We start from the raw sequence: 16,009 nt of genomic DNA, 5'->3' as shown, positions 1-16,009 counted from the left end.
GAAGTTCAGGGCATATAAACGTTGAAAATATGCCGCACAGCCCTATATTTTGACCTTTGAAAAAAATTGTGGTGCATATGAACTTTCAATTCTAGGATAAGATTTTTTTCAAAACTTCATAGTAAAAGTGGTACAGTTTTAGCCGTAAAAGGAGTTCCTATGGGAAATTGCATTGTCAATATTTACAGAAATGCAACCTAGATGTGTCGAAACGACACGAATGGCCCCGTCTCAAAAAAGTTGAAAAATCTGCAATTTCAACAACACATGGACACAAACATTATGGTATTCTCAGTCACATATAAAAAATCAGCTCAAAATCTGAAGTCGTATAGAAATAGTCCGTATAACTGTGATTTTCAACAATTTTTAAAGTTGTAAACCCGTAATTTCGGCAAATATCAGCGGAGCGGAACTAAACTTAAACTTGATCTGTAACTCATCATGGTTAACTGACATACCAAAAATCATCCCAATATCTAAGGCGGTTAGAAAAATAGTCCGTATAACTGTGATTTTCAACAATTTTTAAAGTTGTAAACCCGTAATTTCGGCAAATATCAGCGGAGCGGAACTAAACTTAAACTTGATCTGTAACTCATCATGGTTAACTGACATACCAAAAATCATCCCAATATCTAAGGCGGTTAGAAAAATAGTCCTTATAACTGTGATTTTCAACAATTTATCAAAGTCCTAAGCCCGTAATTTCAGCAAAAATTAGCGCAGCAAAACATCAACTTGATCTGTAACTCATCATGGTTAACTAAAAAATCAGCCCAATATCTAAAGGCGTTTAGAAAAAAAGTCCGTATAACGGTTTGTTGCGGAAAGACGGAACCGACAACTTTGTTGCGGGGCCATAAAAATAACCCAACAACAACGGATATTTGGATTGATGTTTGTTAAAGTCCCTGTGATAAATTATGTCATGCATTTTCAAAACGAGAAAAGTTTTTATCCTTTATCAGAATGAAGGATGATAGATTTGCACCGCAGCTTGAATATTACGGCATGAAGGGTATATACTAAATTTGGATAAAAATGTTGCCATGCAAAGTGTCGCCTTCCATCATGACAAATATTGTTATTATACATGCCGAAAGCATTCTTCCGAAACGAGGAATCCGATGAAGGTCCTAATTACGAATCCATCGTGACTGTGTAACTATACATCCATGCACAGATTTAATGCCGGTAGTAGCCCATATACATAGTTATTGTTTTAACCTGAGACTACTGTTATATATATAGTAGTCTAGGTTTAACATTCCACTTAATTATCAAATTTGTATTTGATTTCCGAATTAGGAACCATTCATTTGTGCAAATAGAATCCAGAAAGTGAACGATAAGATAATAAAAATGGTAAAGTTGTTGTGGTTTAAAGTGTAGTCAAAAGGAGGGTGTTAATAAAACTAACCACAGGCGACAGATCAAGGAATCATTCTTTTTGGAGAGATGGTGAAAATGTTAATATTCCAAATTTATTAAAGACCCTTAAGAGCTTTAAAATCCTCAAGAATTAACTAGTTCTAAAGTAAAAAGTTATCGTAATTTAAGCCACAAAAAAACTAAACAAAATAAACCTCAAGAGAAAAAGATGTGAAACAAACTTGAAAAGATGGCTCCAAAATAAACAACGCATAAAACTCCATTTACTAGTATTGCATTTCTTGTCAACCAACAGGGCGGTATCACAGCTGGTATACTACTATTCATAAGAGTACCATTTACAAACAAAAGTCAATGCATCGGCATGATTTAAAATGGCACATTTTGTTTGTATCTCTGATGAAACGTGTGTTGTGGACCATCATTTACCAAGTGTACATTCCATCTTAATAACTTGATAGTTATCAAAGGTACCAGGCTTATAATTTTATACGCCAGACGCGTTTCGTCTACATAAGACTCATCAGTGACGCTCAGATTAAGACGACTTTCAAATTTCTTCGTATGCCCTTTAGTCGTTGATATGCTGAGACTACTATAACACATGTGTTATGTGTTATACTGAGTTGTCTCAGGTTTTATGGAAGGTTGACTTTCCATTATTTTTTTATCTTGAGTATACCAGAAGTATGCATATGGGGTATGTGCACCACAATCATATGGTATGTAATTTACTACCATTAGTGGAGGACTATTAGTCTCATCATCTTTTTTCATATCCAACAATGTATTGTGTTCATGCGTGCTTGTTAAATAATACAATGTTATAAAATTTTCATGGGAGAAGACTGTACAAGTTCGATTTACTTTCGTCTGATCCCTTTTGCATATTTAAGCAAATAAATATGTTAAAACTAAAAGTCCCCGATGATTAGAACATTTGCCCAGTAAAGCCAATGCGTTTGTACTAAAATTATCTAAATTATCATTTTAATATTATTTAAAACAAAAGGGTAAAACATGCTACACAGAAGAACAAGTGATCAGTTTGCTGGAGTTTCTTATCGACAACATATTTGTTGAATTTGGAGGTAGACTTTTTCAACAAATTGTCGACATTCCTATGGGAACGAACTGTGCGCCTCTCCTTGCCGACCTCTTCTTATTTTCATATAATCGGAGTTCCTTCAGACACTTGTCAAACAACAAGAAGATCAAAGAAGCCAGATTATTTAATTTCACTTTCAGATATATTGATGATGTTCTTTCCATAAACAATCCGAACTTTTCTGATTGGGTTCCAGTATATGTCCCTCAGAACTAGAAATTAAAGAAACAACCGACACGGCTTCCTTCGCCTCATTTTTAGACTTATATCTCGAATTTGACATACACAGTCATCTCAGTGGCCAGAATCTATGACAAACGAGACGATTTTAATTTTCAAATTATAAATTTTCCCCACCTTAGTATCAATATACCAACTTCACCTGCATATGGGATATACATTTCCCAACTTATTCGATATTCAAGAGCATGCAGCTCCTACTCAGACTTTGTAAAACGTCACCAGTGTCTGAGCAGAAAGTTGATGAACCAGGGGTATGTCAAAGAACGTCTCATCCTTTTCCTAAAAAAGTTCATCGGAAGGTACCAAGACCTTGTTGGTAAATATTCCGTATCAACTTCACAAATAATACATAATGATCTTCATCTATAGATTTGCGTAGTGACGTTTTTTATCATCTTAAAAACTGTTATATTGTTCTTTCATTTGTCTTTGTTCTATTATTAATATTACTTTAACTGTTTGGATTGTTTTCTGTGATATCCATTTGACGTGGCTCGGTACTTTTACATCCCCTCAATGTGTTTGTATTATCTTTCATTTTTGCTGGTGTGTTTTGTATATGCGACTTTTTGTGTTTCTTTGGTTCTCGTAACGTGACTCTATACTTTAAAAGATCCCGTCATTATGTTATTATTTTATTAAATGTCGTTATGTTCTATTATAAATTAGAAAATACGATGAGCGGCAAACGACAAAATTATTTTAATCGAGCAGTGGTATTAACCATTTTTTGATTCTTAGAAATTCTACAGAACTCAAGTTCTGGACAATTTTAAATCTCGGTCTATTTCTGAAATTAATTCTAACATACTTTTGATTTTTTACCCTGTATGCTACATTTCCCATGTGAAATTATAAAATTGTTTTGTGTAAACATTGAACTACAAAATTTCTTCCTATGTGGCGTATAAATTTTCTAACGTCAGACACGCGAAGCAATGAATGTGTTTTTAATTTGATAGATGCTTGTGTGCTTTTTTGTAAAATTGTTTGTTTTAAGATTGTAACACAGTGATGACTGCTGTACCTATATTTTGACTATTTTATTTATTATGTCTGCTTTTTTCACACATCGTTGTAAATAAACGGAATTTGATGAGACTGTTGTAAAAGTGAGAGGTTTAGCGCTATAAAACCAGGTTCAATCCACCATTTTCTACATTTGAAAATGCCTGTACCAAGTCAGGAATATGACAGTTGTTGTCCATTCGTTTGATGTGTTTTGTCATTTGATTTTGCCATGTGATTATTTCAGATTGAATTTTCCTCGGAGTGCAGTATTTTTGTGATTTTTTTTTTGATAGAGTGCAGCACCTTTATGCAATGTTGACCTTTGTGCCATTTTTGTTGAGGCTTTTTTTTCTAAGTTTTTTTAACGTCTTACATGTTTGCCTTTAATTTTGAGCGTTTATGAATATTTCAAAAACACGTTGTGCGGTTGGAAATCATATCACGTGTTTGTGCATATCTATGACCAATGTTGAAACTTGAGTAAAGCATCATGTCATTCGAATGCTACTCTGAAGTGGAGTGAAAAGTAAAACAACAAATAGTTATCAAAGGTACCAGGATTATAATTTAGTACGCCAGACGCGCGTTTCGTCTACATAAGACTCATCAGTGACGCTCATATCAAAATATTTATAATGCCATACAAGTACAAATTTCAAGAGCATTGAGGATCCAAAATTCCAAAAAGTGGTGCCAAATACGGCTAAGGTAAGCTATGCCTGGGATAAGAAAATCCTTAGTTTTTCGAAAAATTCAAAGTTTTGTCACAGGAAAATTCTAAACGGAAAGTCCATAAGCAAATGGCCAAATCAAAAAAACAAACCTTTCAAACGAATGGATAACAACTGTCATGTTACCACCTATACTATTACTTAGCTTATCCATGGGGCGTTGTCTTTCCAGAACACCAATGAGCCTAGAACATATTTCTAATTTGATCTCGACTGGTTAATTGTTAGGCCCACTGCCAGAAAAGGTTTGTATAAGTAACAGTTTATTTAAAACGATGGTACAAGTATAAAACAGGTACCGTTTCAACAAGGATTTATATAGTAAGATCTTACTATACAAATCCTTGGTTTCAAGAAAAGAATTAAATTTTGAATCGATTTTCCCCCTTTACTTCAAAGCGTGAAAAACATGTATCTCTTTAATAATTTGGATCACTCTGTTCATTATGGAAATCGTTTTTAATAATTTCAAATAGCACAGAATGGGTAATTGTAAACATTGATTGAAAGATTGATAAATTGGATATTTTTATCAGAGACATATGTCTCTGTTTCTATCCTAGGATCCTGTCTCATTGCCCAACAGAATACAACATGTTTATTAGATGGTAGAACTATTAGTTATGGAATAAGATCAAATCCTAATATATGTTGTGAAATATTTTTGCAGCATTATAACATTGCTACAAAAAATTCATAGAAAAAAAACCATACAAAATTCGTAAGGGTTCCGTGGAACCCAGTGTCTCGCCTACTTTTGCAGTAAATCACAGGCTCAACAAAAATGAGGAAAAAATCAATAAAAATATTCCTCTTGATACTATTTTTTGATTGTTAGAAGCTTCTGTCCAAGTTTGGTAAAAATCCAGGAAAGTTTATGAATCTAATAAATGTTTTAAAAACTTTAACTGCAAACTGTATGAAATGTTAACTGGAAGAAAAACTGAGTCCTTTTATAAGTAAAATACAGATACACAGGTACAAAATATTAACAAAATTTCCTTCTAGATACTAACTTTTGATCATAAACAAGCTTCTGTCTAAGTTAAGTACAAATTAAAAATAGTATAAGAAAGTCATTAATTTAGCCAGAGTGAATTTGTTGTTTCCTGATAGAAAATCTAAGTCCATTTAAGAGTAAAATACAGAATAAACGGATTTATTTTTTTACAAAATTTTCTTCTGGATACTATCTTATGATCATAAACAAGCTTCTGTTCAAATTTGGTACAAACCCAGGATAGTTAAAGAAAATTATTAAAATTTTAAAAACTTTAACCACAGAGTGAATGTAATGTTTCCCTGCAGAAAAACTAAGTCCATTTATATGTAAAATACATAAAAAATGGAATTTTATTTTTACAAAATTTACTTCTGGATACTATCTTATGATCATAAACAAGCTTCTGTCCACGTTTGGTAGAAATCCAGTATAGTTTAAGAAAGTTATTAAAATTTCAAAAACTTTAACCACAGAGTGAATATTTGTGGACACCGCCGCCGACGACGCCGACGAAATGTAGGATCGCTTAGTCTCGCTTTTTCGACTAAAGTCGAAGGCTTGACAATAAAAAACATGGTTATTTCCATAAAAGGAGTAGGTCCGGTAAGGGCCGATTGTGGACTCAAATTGCAGGTTCATCTGACGAAAAATGTTGGGCTCTTTTTAAACACTTAAGTGTCTATTTCAGTTGATTCATTTAGTTATGTGAAAGATTTTAACTGATTTAGTCATTAAAAACGCTCCGATTCAAGCTTAAATATGAAAAATCTATCAAATATGCAAAAAAAATTCACTTTTCAGATAGTTTTTGTCAAAAATGAAAGTTGCCGCATCCGTGTTTATCCTAAACCTTATATATATTATGTGTTATCATCAAATACAACTTTCATTTCAATACTAAGAATGAACACAAATGCGGCCACTTTCGTTTAAGACGGAAACCGTCTAAAACTTAACTAAAATGCTAAAATTGTGAAGATTTCAGTAATTTAGAATAACTTAATGATGCTTGTACCCGATATATTATGTTCATTTTCTTGTCAAAACAGCCCATATTTATGTAGCAGAAGCATTCTACTTTCCAATAAATAACTATAAGTCTACATCTTAACAATTTTGTAAAACCGCTATATTTTGGGGCCAAAAAGGGGTCTTACTGGACCTACTCCTTTGACTTTTGAAATAAAACAAATGTCCAAATGACAAATGCAAAGTTGTCAAAATTCGTAGATCAATATCTTTATATGTGGAGTTACGCCACAAATACCACTTTGCTACTGAAACAGGGCTGCATTTAATATTATAGCAGCGATTCCTAGATAACTATCTGTTTTAATTCCTTGCCCAGCTTTGGCTTTACTTTTTGGTTCTTTTTTTTGTTTATAATTCTTCATATTTTTTAATATTTTGGCCTCGAGTAACACTGAAGAGAAATTAATTGTCGAAATGTGCATCTGGTGCAGAACAATTGGTACTGTATATGTTATTTGATGATATGCTACATAACATGGCTATCAAAATGATGTCATTAGTAACAACCTATGCGGTTATATTTTGGATTCTCTAGATTTTTTTTAAAGATATCTAGATCTTTCTAGCAGCCATGCTAAGTATAGTTTCAGTGGTCAAATGTATTTAGCCCTACATAGAGGCAACCCAGTCGATCCAAACATGTTCTCCTTTCACTGTTCATAAGATAAGCTCAGTCTTCCATACCACCTGATTGATTGGTGTTTAATGGCACTTTTAGCTTTTTCACAGCAATCAAGTTTTTATTGGTGGTGAAATCTGGGATGCCATAGGAGAGTCACTGACCTTCTGCAGAAAAACTGCCAATTCTTGTCAATTCAGAAATAAGTCAAACACATCTGTCATGTTTTTGGTTTGAACTCAACATCCCAGTGTTGCCATGCTAGTGATATATCAGTTAAACTATTTAATCCACAAAGACAACCAACAGATCACACGTTTTTTTTTCACTCTATCTTGATTTAAAATTTAACAAAGGTTTTGTTGTTAAGTCTTGTCTGTAATCTATGTCTTTTTTATATTTGTTTCAACAAACATCTTTTTTGCTAACTTTTGATTTGTGTTGTTCCTGTATATTTTCTGGATTAATACTGTTTATTTTCTGGATTATTACTGTTTATTCCCCTTTTAACAAGGATATTCTTTCAATAATTTCATACAGCAACAAGATAATAAAATTCCAAATAAATATATTTTATTTCTAAAACTGACAATTACTAATACCATGCATTTACATGATAAACAGCTGAAATACTAAAATGCATTTTTAAACTGATTCATCTTCATAAGTCCAAATTTTTGCCTAGTCAATATCTAATAAATCTATCAGAAAATAAGTACAGCTTACATTCATTTCATTGAACCATAATTATAATGGTAAAGAGTATATATATATATATTCCAATGCCATGAATAAAAAACATATAATATATCCAAATATTAGTGGGTGACATCAGGATCACAACCCCACCAATATTACAAATTACTCAAATGAGCAAGAATTAAGTAGCAACTGCATAATCATTTGTATTTATACATAGATTTTTAAAAAGAATATTAACCTGATACATAAAATGTTATAAGGGTAAAATTTCTTAATTGTGTTAAAATATGATAAATTTAAAATTATGTTGAAAGTCTGCATGTTGAATATTAAAATATATTTATATCAAAGTTGCATATTCATTTAAATTTGCCAAAAATCATTTAAAAATTTGTTACAACTATAAAATCAATCATAAAAAATTGGTAGGGACCAATTATTAAAATTTAAAAAAATGGTGGGGATCAATAAATAAAAAATTTAAAATTTAAATTTTTTAAATATAAATTATAAAATGTGTAAATAAACAAAAGAAAATATATGCTGAAAGCCTACGAATATGCCATGATAAACATGATAAAATTGAAAATGGAAATGGGGGAATATGTCAAACAACCTGACCAAATGATGCTTAATTTTTCAACAACATTGACTATTGAATGGAAGAACATTGTTGAAATTCCAAACTAAGGTTAATTCTTTCATATCCAAGACAGTACTCTACTGACCCTCTGAATAAGCTGATGTCAGTTACTGACCACACTTAGGATAAGACCATCAATCTGCCACACTCAACTAATTATGATGCAACAACAACTGTAGAAAAGTAAGGCCAAAAAAATAATACACATGTTTCCACAAATGTGCTGTAATAAATGGTCAGGTAGGTAGGTAGGCAATATCATTTTATTTTACAAACATTATTTAGCTAAGTACTACAAAGGGAATCTGTCCTACTTGTTCCAAAATGGCATAAAAAGTGAAAGTGTAGGCACTAAAAAATAGGGCAGGTAAGGTTAGCAGAAACACATGTTTTGGTTTTTTTTGGCCTAATGCATTTTAAAATTCAACAAATTATCATAAATATGTGATTAATTTGAGTAATTCTATGCTGGATTTTATTTCAGACTTTTTTTTTAGTGATTATCTTATTTCATTGTCTTTATGGCACAATCATGGATCTGTACAAACAGTCGTTGACTTGTTAACAATTTCTGTTTTTTGGATGTTGATACTGAAGATTCAAGTTTTCAAAAACTTCTGTTTCACTATTTGCTGGTAAAGTTTTGCCCTGAAAAAAAAAAATAATGTTATTACTTCTTTGACTAGATAGTAGTTTATTGAACTACTAGTATACATTTTTTTTAACATTTCAAACAAATTTAAAAAATTGCTTATTCTATTTATTAAAAATATGTATCTTTGATTTGAACAGTAAATTATAATTATAATTATTGTTTTATCAAGACTCTATATGTATATATATATATATATATAATGCTGCATTTTTTTTCCCTATTTTCTCACCAGAATCCTGCTTTTAGTTTTAAACAGACTTCAATTATCTGTTGGATATCTCTTTAATCTTGTACATATTAAACTTATTTTCTTGGTAAAATCAATTATAAGTCTATCAAGAGATATTCAAATAAATATTTTTTTGGTGAAACATATAAGTTATACTAATGCTTTTACCTTCAGCACACAGGAAATATGAGCCATTTGGCTTTAGTAGTTGAATATTCGTTTTATTATCATTTTAAAATTAAAATGTAATTGAATGAACAAAGGTGCTATATATTGTGAACACATGCTTAGTTTATTGTAACAATAAAATTACATCAGGACTTACTGTTGTAAAGTCATAGAATCCATGGCTTGTTAACTTTCTGTTTAACACCTTTTGAGAATACAATCTGAGGTCCCGATTAAACTGTTTGCTGCCTGTCCATCCAACCAAAGCATAATAATATTGACTGTATGGAGACATAATAAAGTCTACACGACGAGCTATCCAGTCTCTTTCACTCGTAGCTATTGTGAAAGGAGAATTATCTCCATGGCACTTCCTTTGCTTTTTTGCTTTAGGTTCATAATCATCTAAACTGTCTACATTTTCTTTTATTTCTGTACATTTTTCTAGTCCATTTGATAAAGGAATTTGAGCATCATCACCAGAGACTAAATCTTTAGGGAGCTTACAAATTCCTAACCATTTTTCAAAATGGTCTAATTGTCCTCTTGCAGTTAATTTAAAATCTTCAGACAAAACTTTTTCATGAAATGAAGATGATTCGTGAGAGCCACATAAAACCATGTTTAATTTTTCAAGTCTTGTTAGCAGTTTTGGTAAAAATCCAGTTTCTTCTCCATTTGGATGGGTAAACAAAATATCTATATCATGGCCTTGATGTTTCCCTCTGAAAGAAGATATTTTAAATATATAGTGGACTCATTTATTTTTGTATGTAACAATTTTCATGAATAGATGAAAACTTGCATCTTGACAGATATTTGATTTGCATACACTCTTATAGAAAATTTGTAATTTGTTGCACATTTGAATTCTTGATATATGGTAACCAAAAATCCACGAAAAATTTGTATCCAACAAATCTTTATGAATCCACTGTATATTGGTATGATTCCTATTGATAAATAATATCATTATGATTATTCATTTCCCAGATTTACTTGTTATTTCATAGATAAAGAACTACTTTTTTGTTAACATAGAAAAATACCTATCATAACTTTTCATGCATAGTTTAATACCTCCAAAGCAATATTATATAGTGTATATAGATAAGATTGATTGATTGATTGTTTTGTGCTTTAATGCAACTTAGGCCAGGGGTGTTGCACGGACAAAGAAAATATTAAATCGTCATTTCACAAACATGAAAAACAGATTCGTATAGCTCTTAATCAATTCCAGAAAACTTGGTGAATTATGATCTTCCAGCACGAAAACTGATAAAGAAAAAAAATGTATAAATGTTGTACGAAAATAGGTTTCAACACAAGTGTTAACTAGAGGCTCTCAAGAGCCTGTGTCGCTCACCTTGGTCTATGTGCATATTAACAATAAACAAAGATAAATTCATGACAAAATTGAGTTTTGGTGATGGTGATGTGTTTGTAGATCTTTCTTTACTGAATATTCTTGTTGCTACAATTATCTCTATCTATAATGAACTTGGCCCAGTAATTACAGTGAAAAGTATTTCCTAAAAATTTACAAAAATTAACAAAAATTTATGAAAATTGTTAACAATTGACTATAAAGAGCAATAACTTCTTAAGGGGTCAATTGACAATTTTGGTCTTGTTGACTTATTTGTAGATCTTATTTTGCTGAACATTATTGCTGTTTACAGTTTATCTCTATCTATAATAATATTCAAGATAATAACCAAAATCTGCAAAATTTCCTTAAAATTACTAATTCGGGGGCAGCAACCCAACAACAGGTTGTCCGATTTGTCTGAAAATTTCAGGGCAGATAGATCTTGACCTGATAATTAATTTTATCCCATGTCAGATTTGCTCTAAATGCTTTGGTTTTTGAGTTATAAGCCAAAAACTGCATTTTACCCCTATGTTCTATTTTTAGCCATGGCAGCCATCTTGGTTGTTTGGCGGGGTCACGCCACACAATTTTTTAACAATATACCCCAATGATGATTGTTGCCAAGTTTGGTTTAATTTGGCCCAGTAGTTTTAGAGGAGAAGATTTTTGTAAAAGATTACAAAAATTTACGAAAAATTGGTCAAAAATGACTATAAAGGGCAATAACTCCTTAAGGGGTCAACTGACCATTTTAGTCATATTAACTTATTTGTAGATCTTACTTTAGTTTCAGAGGAGAAGATTTTTGTAAAAGTTAATGACGACGGAGGGCCGGACGACGATGCCGGATGCCAGACGCCAAGTGATGGGAAAAGCTCACTTGGCCCTATGGGCCAGGTGAGCTAAAAACATAATAGACTCGTCCACTGGAGAAAACGAGAATAGTTGGTTAATCTGTTGTCATGCATTCCCATTTTTTATCCAAATGGATGATATTTTTTTATTATCTATGAAACAAGAAAATTCCAAATGATTATTTACTAGTCAGTACTTTAACTTAACGTCCACCTGTCCACATTTGGACAAGTCTATTTCTATCAGATGATGCATCTTACAGACTGATGACAAATACGAAAACGAACCTATTGTGTAATTGGTTCTAAACACAGGTTTCGTTTCGCAAAATTATTTGCGCAAACGACATTTCAAGGTCAGTTATAATTGATTCGTCTATTTTTAGAAACATAAATTAGAAGTTTTATTTTTTCACTACAGAAAGTGTTATCAATTTTTTTAGTGATAAATGCATTTCATTTCATAAAAATAAGAATATTTTGATTATTTTTCAGGGATAATGCATTTTTTAGGGTCGGCGGGAATAAAAAAGCATGAAAAGTGAATTTTATTTAGGGGTTGTCATAACAAGGTACATGGACAAATATATATGTAATCATTGATTACCATATAACCCAATCCAATTTTTTGGAGAGTGCATAATAATGTGATTAAAATACCGGTACACTTAAAAAAATAATATTTTCTTAGGATTTATTATGTGCTTTCAGTTCTAGAAAAATCACAGGTTCTAGAAATTTGTGTAGACAACCTTATTTATATATGCATCTTTAACAATGGACACTCTCAAACATTATAGACTAGAATACAATTCATCACTAAAACTCTTTTAATGTTGATCTTGTTTTGCTGATAAATTTTCACAGTTTCTCTCTATTTTCTATAGTAAGAGTCACTATTTTAATCATGTCTGTCATACTGGTTGGCAGGTGGGGACATATGACACATTTTTAGCTCACCTGGCCCAAAAGGCCAAGCGAGCTTTTCCCATCACTTTGCGTCCGGCGTCGTTAACTTTTACAAAAATCTTCTCCTCTGAAACTACTGGGCCAAATTAAACCTAACTTGGCCACAATCATCATTAGGGTATCTAGTTTAAGCTGTTGATATTTTGTATGTTTAATATGTATGTATATATGTTTATTGTGTTTATTGTATTAATATATGTTGGTCACAAACTGTAAAGTTTATATGACAATAAAAAATATTTGATTTGATTTGATTTTAAAAAATGTGTCCTGTGACCCAGCCAACCAACCAAGATGGCTGCCATGGCTAAAAATAGAACATAGGGGTAAAATGCAGTTTTTGGCTTATAACTCAAAAACCAAAGCATTTAGTGCAAATCCGACATGGGGTAAAATTGTTTATGAGGTCAAGATCTATCTGCCCTGAAATTTTCAGATGAATCGGACAACCGGTTGTTGGGTTGCTGCCCCTGAATTGGAAATTTTAAGGAAATTCTGCTGTTTTTCGGTTATTATCTTGAATATTATTATAGATAGAGATAAACTGTAAACAGCAAGAATGTTCAGCAAAGTAAGATTTACAAATAAGTCAACATGACCGAAATGGTTAGTAGACCCCTTTAGGAGTTATTGCCCTTTATAGTCAATTTTTAACCATTTTTTCGTAAATCTTAGTAATCCTTTACAAAAATCTTCTCCTCTGAAACTACTGGGCCAAATTAATCCAAACTTGGCCACAATCATCTTTGGGGTATCTTGTTTAAAAAAATTGCCCGGTGACCTGGCCATCCAACCAAGATGGCCACCATGGCTAAAAATCGAACATGGGGTAAAATGCAGTTTTTGGCTTATAACTCAAAAACCAAAGCATTAAGAGCAAATCTGACTGTGGTAAAATTGTTTATCAGGTCAAGATCTATCTGTCCTGAAATTTTCAGATGAATCAGACAACTTGTTGTTTGGTTGCTGCACCTGAATTGGTAATTTTAAGGAAATTTTGCTGTTTTTGGTTATTATCTTGAATATTATTATAGATAGAGATAAACTGTCAACAGCAATAATGTTCAGCAAAGTAAGATTTACAAATAAGTCAACTTGACCCCCTAAGGAGTTATTGTCCTTTATAGTCAATTTTTAACAATTTTCATAAAATTTGTAAATTTTTACTAACATTTTCCACTGAAACTACTAGGCCAAATTCATTATAAATAGAGATAATTGTAAGCAGCAAGAATATTCAGTAAAGTAAGATGTACAAACACATCACTATCACCAAAACACAATTTTGTCATGAATCCATCTGCTTCCTTTGTTTAATATTCACATAGACCAAGGTGAGCGACACAGGCTCTTTAGAGCCTCTAGTTTACTAAATACCCAAACAATGATTGTGGTAAAATTTGATTAAATTTGGCCCAGTAGAATCAGAGAGGCAGATTATTATAGACGATAACAGACAACCTTGCTGGATGCTGTGTGATGAAAAAGCCTACTTGGCCCTGGGGCCAGGTGAGCTAATAAGTGGACTTTTGACAGATTTTTTATTTTATTATTAAACTTGAAATCTCCAAATTTTTAACCTAACATTTAAAAGTACTTCACAATGCAGAGTAATTTACTACAAAATACCTTCTAAAGCCTCCTGTCAGTTGTACTACTATTCCAGGTAGTATTTTCTCTGCCTCTGTTTGGATAATTTCTGTGAATCGATATGCTTCATTGGATTTCACTGGGTTCATCAAATCATCATGAAATGCTAGACCTTTCAAAATTATCATCACTTTCAATTATTTGCTATCATGCTGACATATATAGTGGTAAGAAAACTTTGTTTAAAGCGTCCAGGGGGATATGAGATTACACATCTTTGAAAAATTATGATAAAAATTAGACATTATATTAGGAATTTTAATTGACATCAACTTGTGCATATAATAATGAAAGTTTAGCCTCTGACTGAAACCAAAAGTCTTGAAGAGATATATTATCAATAGCAAAGGTATTAGTTCTAAAAAAATAAATTTTGAACAATTATCAAGTTGAAGTAAACACAAGATAGATACCAGGATTGAAATTTTATATTTATGCCAGACGCGCATTTCATCTACAAAAGACTCATCAGTGACGCTCGAATCAAAAAGAGCAGCAATGAGACACTGTTATTGTGATTAAAGGATATTTACTAGAAATTTTAATGGAGGATCAAGTTGTCTTTTGTAGAAATCCACCAAATATTTTTTTTTAACCACCAAATAATTATTTCTAACTGATATTGGTGTAGAATACTTTATTTTTGGTCATAGTGTGCATTGCCATCTAAGCCCAAAAGATGTCATTCTCCTGTCAAAAGTATTGATTTTCAAAATTAAAAATATTAAAAATAGGTTTTTAAATGGTATTTGCCTTCCTTAATTTTAAGCAAATACATGTACATCACTATAAATTTATTACCAGTTCTTATTGATTTATGTTTTGTTTAAAAATTTAGATTATAAATGCCTACCCCACTGTACTCTCCAATCTTTGGATATATCCGTACTCTCTTGTGCATCTTTAATGGATGTCCAACCTCTTTCTATCCATTTCTTAGCTGTGGAAGGTCCAACTCCAAAAACACCGGTGAACATCTGTTAATAGATCATTCCTATTATCATTGGTATGGGATATAACAGCATAAACCTTCCACATGTACACAAATTTCCCCCCCCCCCCCCCCGTCATTTTATTAAAATATTATACTGAAACGGGAGATTTCATAATTCATGCATCTCCATTCAAGTTCTAGTATACTAAAGCTTTTACTGTGTTATTTTGTTCAATTTAAATAAGAAAGCTTTTTATATTTTATTCTATATCAAAATGACAATTTATGTGACATTGGTATTCTGATGACATCATCTTGAAATGTATAAGAAATAGGTTCTGTCAATGAGTTCAAGTAACACTCAAGATATTGGACGTCAGACAAGGAAATAATATTTTTTGATTAAATCTGACTGAATTAAGTTGTGACTTTGCCTAAAAAATGGTTTATAATTATCATCTTTTTAAGATATGCATCTTTGTCATTCTTTGACAGGTCAGGTGTCAAATTTCAATTAAAACTTGTAAAATGAAAAAAACATTTTATTCAACGTCTATTATTTTATTTTACTATTATAGTTATGAATGTTAATTTTTTTTTATTTTAAAAGAAGATGCCATTTAACAAAGTAATGTTTAAGACTAATATGAGCTGAGGTATAAATGTCAATGAGACAGCAATCAAA

At 31.6% G+C, this 16,009-nt stretch overlaps 1 protein-coding gene across 1 annotated transcript in view; it reads right to left on the bottom strand.

Moving 5' to 3' along the window:
- Window positions 1–7,698: 7,698 nt before the first annotated feature.
- LOC139519662 (DNA-directed DNA/RNA polymerase mu-like) overlaps window positions 7,699–16,009 on the bottom strand; it is a 32,631-nt gene continuing 24,320 nt past the window's right edge. The window contains exons 6-9 of the mRNA XM_071311874.1: window positions 15,244–15,367; window positions 14,370–14,502; window positions 9,697–10,264; window positions 7,699–9,135 (exon numbers count right to left, since the gene is read on the bottom strand). Of these exons, the coding sequence (XP_071167975.1) occupies window positions 9,049–9,135; window positions 9,697–10,264; window positions 14,370–14,502; window positions 15,244–15,367 (912 nt within the window). The 3' untranslated portion in view covers window positions 7,699–9,048. The remainder of the gene's footprint in view (window positions 9,136–9,696; window positions 10,265–14,369; window positions 14,503–15,243; window positions 15,368–16,009) is intronic.

The sequence above is a fragment of the Mytilus edulis genome, chromosome 4, assembly GCF_963676685.1.
Source record: "Mytilus edulis chromosome 4, xbMytEdul2.2, whole genome shotgun sequence".
NCBI lineage: Eukaryota > Metazoa > Mollusca > Bivalvia > Mytilida > Mytilidae > Mytilus > Mytilus edulis.
The sequence above is the reverse complement of the archived record's forward strand: the minus strand, read 5'-3'. Positions and strand labels throughout refer to the sequence as shown.